The sequence below is a fragment of the Echinococcus granulosus genome (assembly GCF_000524195.1).
Source record: "Echinococcus granulosus chromosome Unknown EG_S00076, whole genome shotgun sequence".
Classification (NCBI taxonomy): Eukaryota; Metazoa; Platyhelminthes; class Cestoda; order Cyclophyllidea; family Taeniidae; genus Echinococcus; species Echinococcus granulosus.
The window spans coordinates 212,313-218,312 of record NW_020170456.1 but is presented as its reverse complement, the minus strand read 5'-3'; the positions used below and the strand labels follow the sequence as shown (position 1 = coordinate 218,312).

The 6,000-nt window shown below is 42.9% G+C and overlaps 1 protein-coding gene across 1 annotated transcript; it reads left to right on the top strand. All coding sequences in view use genetic code 11, as the record gives it.

Moving 5' to 3' along the window:
* Window positions 1-3,181: 3,181 nt before the first annotated feature.
* Window positions 3,182-5,528, top strand: EGR_07401 (Four and a half LIM domains-containing protein; the record flags this gene model as incomplete). Its single annotated transcript, XM_024496650.1, has 2 exons — window positions 3,182-3,376; window positions 5,370-5,528. The coding sequence occupies 2 exons, from the start codon at window positions 3,182-3,184 to the stop codon at window positions 5,526-5,528; spliced, it is 354 nt and encodes a 117-aa protein (XP_024348937.1).
* Between the last annotated feature and the right edge of the window lie 472 nt (window positions 5,529-6,000).

Sequence of the window (6,000 nt, the reverse complement as noted above, 5' to 3'; positions counted from 1 at the left end):
AGTTCTTACAATCCAGATAAAGAAAATGTAACAGTAGATCGCTTAAATCGCTCAAATTTGTTCACTGTCACTATGGAGAATTAACTCGTAGCGACCTCTTCACATAAAGTTCTTTGAATGTGAAATAGGTGAGCCTAATTAGGCAAAGTCCACTTACAACCAGCTATCCAAGGTGGAAGGACGATGAGGGCTGGAAAAAAATGCAGGAAGACAGGACAGGGAAGGGGATGGAGAAAGGGATGGAAATAGTCCCATCAATAAACATGACAAGAGTAGTTCACTTTACGACCACTCAATTTAGCTATTGTCTGACAAAGCACTTCGAAGGGTCCTGCTATGAAATGTGGAACAGCTGTGCCTAGTCACCGAATATATTGACATCCCTCAAAACTGTCAAAAAATCTTGTTTGTTGCAAAGCAACCAGAAATCTTCCCTCGACTTTTGGGACAGTAAGTAAATGACTGTTGAAAGCTTCTGCCCAAAAGGCGAAATCGGTACAAAAGGTGGAGGGAGAGAGAGGAGAAATGAGGATTTGAGGGGTGAATGAGGATAAAGTAGTAAGCTTCCCCTCTTTCTTGCCTAAGTGCCATCTCGTAGCCTCTTTTTCTACAAATTCACCAGTTCAGTCTTCCTCTTCTCCTCAAATTGCCATACAAACTAATCACGGTAGTGGATACCCACTAACCTTTGATAGGCGGACAGTTTTTAGTCAACAAGAACACTAAGGGCCCATCTCATGTAAAAAAAGTGGGCAGAATGATGTGGGGCCTGCCATAAAAATGTGGGGGGTTTGGTGCTCACCGATGATGTGGTTGGTGGATCAACAGTAGTAAAAGACGGCAAGAAAGCATCTATGATCCTTCGAACCCGTCATTGTCACATGGCATCCCGTTGCTTAGTAGTTTCCGTGATGGTGTAGCCAGTAGCAATAAGTAATTCTTTGTTAATGTCAAAAGGAAAGGTTCTGCCTGGGTCTGCACTTTTTGCAATCGCGTTGTCTCTAAGCCTCACGTGCCACATTTGACAAGAAGGCTCTGCAGTCTCTGGAAACGAGTTAATCTCTTTGCGTAAAGTTATAGAAGCAATTTTTAGTGCTTGTCAATAGCCTTTCAGCACATTACCTAAAATTTAGTAAGGAGTATGTCCCTTCACTACCGCCCCGGGTTACTGTAACGATGTAATAGCATATCCAAATGTGGAGAAATATTTATATCCCAAGTTTAATCTATTGTTTTAAAAGCAAAATATTTTTTTTTCATTAGAGCTCAAACATTTTTGGGTTTTTTTTTTAAGAAAAAAATAAAGGTGCGAATCCAAATCTTTTACTTAAACTATCTTAAGCGTGCTACTCAAATATTTTATAAGTAACATCTAGAATTACCTTATATATAACGGTGAAAAGGCATCGTATGAAGTTACTTTCTCTATAGTCTCTCTTACCGTGACCATCTTTTGCAGAAAGAATCTTCTAAAAACCCTGAATGCTATTATGGAGGGCAAATAATTTTAGTGCAGAGACTACCCTCCCCACACCTCTTCCTGCTTTGGTGTCGTGTTGCATCAGCCCTTTTATTTGGCCCAAACTTTACGCCACAGTTGGGCGAACGGGAGCGACATCGAGTGTTGGCCACCTACTTACGAGATGTCCGCGTAAGTTCCACCTTCCTACCTTTTCCTGTGAGGTACCGGTCCCGAAGCGGACAAAAAGGGAACAATTTTTAGGGAAAAGTCGCTTAGCCTTATCTCTTCTTTAATTTCAATTAATCGTTTCTTTATTACAATCAACAGTGGCCTTTTGATCCAATTTGTTGTACTCATTCCGCATCCCTTTTTTGGTAAGAATTTATTGTCATGGGAAGTGGCTGGAAGGAGGAAAGGTTTGGCAACATTTGGGAGGCGCTCGCATTTCACATCAAGTCGTCATTTTTACAGCTCCTTGTGCTCAAGTCTCTCACTGACAGCCAATTTTAGGGTTTATATTTTCAATTAACCTTTACTTCCCCCTTCACCTAGCCAATTTGCCATGGCTCCGTCCGGTGGCACTGACAGCCTGACTTTTCAGAGGTCATCACAGTTCAGTGTACTTTTGGGTGGGTTAACTGAATTACAGTCACGGTGTGAGGAAACGCCCTTGGGCACTTTGTTGCGCTTGACACTCGCTAATAACTGCACCTTTTATATCCCCTTCCCTTTTTTCCCTCCCCCTCTCCCCCCGAAAGTCTGCCAAAGTTGTCATGACAAATGTCCAATCATTACCTTTTGTATAGGTTTAAATTGACAACGTGAACTCTTGCATATCCGTTTAGTCGTTTAGAGAAGGTGAGAGAACGTTTTCTTAAAATAAAAGGAACCTTTTACTCTTAGATAACACAAGTGATTGTTCGAGAGAAGGGGAGGAAAGAAATTGGCTTTTAAGCTTCAAACACCTAAATTCTCTGACCTCCTCAGCGTTCGTGATCTATAAGTAAATATTTTGAGTTGTTGAATCACTATTTCCTCTCCCATCTCAAAATTATTGGTTAAGATCAAATATATGAGATGTCGAATCTGTTGCATAATGTCAAACATTTCAGCATAATTTGAATTATACATTTGATTAGTTCGACAGAAGTGCACCGACCTAAAAGTACACTGGGGCTTTGGTAACCTCATCTAATGAAGGCGCAGTTAAGGCGGCGGGCGAAAGGAGGATTATGCTCCGCCCCTTTGATAAACCGAAGGAACCACTTGCATCCGCCTGCACTCCGATTGGTCCACGGGCTGGGGCGCAGGGGGTTTAAATAGGCCGCGTTATCTAATTGCTTGGCCAGATTAGATCCTCTCCCCCTCTCCTTCACTTGGCCTCTGTCGCTTCCCCTCGTCACCTACCAGTGTGTACCGCACTTCCGAAAGCAGGTATTGCTGTGGTAGTGTAGAGACGATTATTGCTTGTTCACTGCGAAAATGTAAGTTTTTCTTCCTTTTTCTCACCTTAGCCTTAAGAAATTATCTTTATATTAGTTTCTTTAAGGAAGAAAGGGTGCCTAGGGAAAGTAAGATTACCCAAAGTGAAAATATCATCCCGTAGTCTCACGACTATTTACTGCAGTTCATTTTACTATCAGTAGTATTTTACGATCATATCCAAATCCCGCGGTATTGACCTTGTGTAGACTTAAACACCACCATCTCAACAGGAATATGCTCAACTGCAGCAAGTGTATGCAGCCGATCGGCGAGGTGGGTCCGGTGCTGGCGTTGAATAGGCGATGGCATCCGGGCTGCTTCGTGTGTGAGGAATGCAACTGCAACCTCGTGGACAAGCCCTTCGCCTCCAAGTTGAACGCACCCTATTGCGAGTCCTGCTTCGCTAACAAACATCGTCCCATGTGTGAGGTAGGTCCAGTGTTATAGACAGAAGGCAGAAAAAAAGGGGGATGCCATCCCCATCCTCCCGTGCACCATCAGAGACCCTTCTTGCATTCAAGAGTGCCACTCTGGAGGCAGCCAACTAGCATGCCTATGAGGCATAACTCTCAGAGTGGGTGCCAAATGCTGCGTCGTTTAATGTGTTTTCGCCTAGCCTTTAAATCGCCCACTAGAAATTTCCGGATTTCGTAATTAATAAGGAGGAGGGGCAATTTCGTCCCTAATTTTTGACTACTAACAGCACGACAAAATAAATTAGTCTGGTTGGGGTCCCAAGGCCATGGTGATGGTGAAACCAGCTTATCTTGTACATCACAGAAATTAATAGGGGGAGGATTCTTTAAGAATCAATTACTTTCTACTTTTTTCCAAAAAAAGCATGAATAAGATATCAAGACATAAAACATGCATAGGCATTTGTTTCGATGACAGGGAAGTGGCATTGACATTGCCGTTATAGAACAGTCACGTGAGTGCAAGGAGAGGCAAAGAAGTCTGGGCGATTTATTGTCATCTTCTTTCCTCTTTTGATGCCTTAAAACATTTAAACAAGTGGCGATCCAATCCAACTTGCTACCCCAAAAGGGACAGGATGGAATTCTGCATCCGACGGCCTCTGTTCACGTGCGTCGTCATCCACTTCACACGTCCATTTGGCATGTCTTGTAGCACGAGAAGGTGCTTCCATCAGCCAAAAGAATACTCTGAGAAGGCAGTGGGAGGGGGGATTAGAGGCGATGCCGTGCCAAAGTGTGGAGTTCAGGACAGCCCAAGGTACGAGATTGTGTATTCCTAGTAGGGAAGAAGCGGGACTTTTACTTCACCATGCCTAACTTAATTTTCGATGAAGATCCCCCTACGTATGTAGCGCCCTTGAGGTGGTGAACAATTCCCCGTAGGTGGTTGTTTCTAGGGTGAACTACACATCCACAATTTATGAAGTGGAGCCAGGAGGAGTGAGTTGCCTCCGGATATAAATGCTAGGTTCGAACGAACTACGAGATCCAAATCACGCTCCCATGAAATGTCAGTCAGTCGGAAAATGAAATACCAACTGTCCGCTGGCTTTGCATACCTAACGGAAGTGGGAAAAAATACAAATTGTTCAACTTCGTTGTTTATTTTCTGTCATCGGTAGAAGCCTATCACATGGCAACCATGTCTATTGGCTCGACACTAGATATAGATGTAAGTGGCTTTGCTACCTGTTAAAGATTTGTTCCTATTTCACGACTAAATTGCATTTTTCTTCTACTTTTTTTACATTCTTTAACGCAAGACAGCCACACACCACTTTGTTTTGATGCTCTCCTTTACCACAAGAAGTTGAGAGGCAATTTAGCCTAGCACTTCTCACCTTTTGTGGTGCCCTACATAACCCATGAAATCACAATCTGGCAATCTAACCACTATGAATTACGAAGGAGGGTAATAATTTTTGGTGATAAATTGTGCAGATTATTTGTTCATGCAGCAGTTGCCATGGTAGTAGGAGAACATGTGGTCGCTTCTGCTTCCTGACTTCATCCAATAGATAAGGGGCATTTGCGTAGTGTCGTCATCAATATTAGCTATTTCAGCAGAAACCTCGACTGTATTGTGCCAGCGGGTTCGGGTGATTCCTCACACCTAAAAATGTCACATAAGCATGAAGTGAAGACCCTGCGTGGGAAAAATAGAGTGACGCAGGCATTTAGATGCTCTAAAATTGGCACAAAGTAGTCAAGGACAATAGTCTTCGCTAAGAAGAAATTTGGGATTGTTTGCACTTATTAAATCGTACTGACTTCACACATATTATTCAGGACTTTATTCAAAAATTTCAGAATTAAGGTCTATTTTCTTTAATTAACATTAAAACAATGAAATCAACAGAGAATTTGCTTAAACCGAATTAATTTATTTAGCGATAAATTTAAATTGGTCATCCTTACGATTAACCAATAGGCTTTTACTTTAGAAATGTTCAGAACCAATCGAAAGTGAGCAGAAGTACGCGGTGATTGGTGGAAAGCCCCACCACGCCACCTGTTTTGTCTGTGAGGTCTGCCAGAAGGCCCTCTACGGCGGCAAATACGCAAGTAAAAATGGTCGAATCACGTGCCTCGCCCACCGCTGATCTCGAAGCAGGCATCGTTGGTTTTTTGAGATTACCGCTTACTTATTCAAATCAGCCATCGTCTATGACTGTCTCAACTTATATCGTTGTTATGTGATACCCTTGATGGATGTTCTTAACAGTGTGATACTCCCTAACCGACGCGGTTGCCGCGTCCGTGATTGCAATCTGTAAACCTTGAAGGTTACTTTAAATTACTATAATAATTTAAATGTCTCCCCACTTATGTCCGCTTAAGTCGGTAGGACTAGTTCCGCTAAGACCTGGAACTTGCTTCCGAGTGGCCTGGATCCTATCGATCTCTCAAGCAGATAATCGATCAACCATTACTTCAGACCATACTTCATTATCGATCGGCGTGGGTGGGAGGAACACCGTGAGTGAGCACAGGCCTCGGAGGGGAGGCCAATCAAGGCCGCCTAGGCGTGAGTCACTCGACCGTAGTCATAGTAATTGATTGACGTAGGATTTG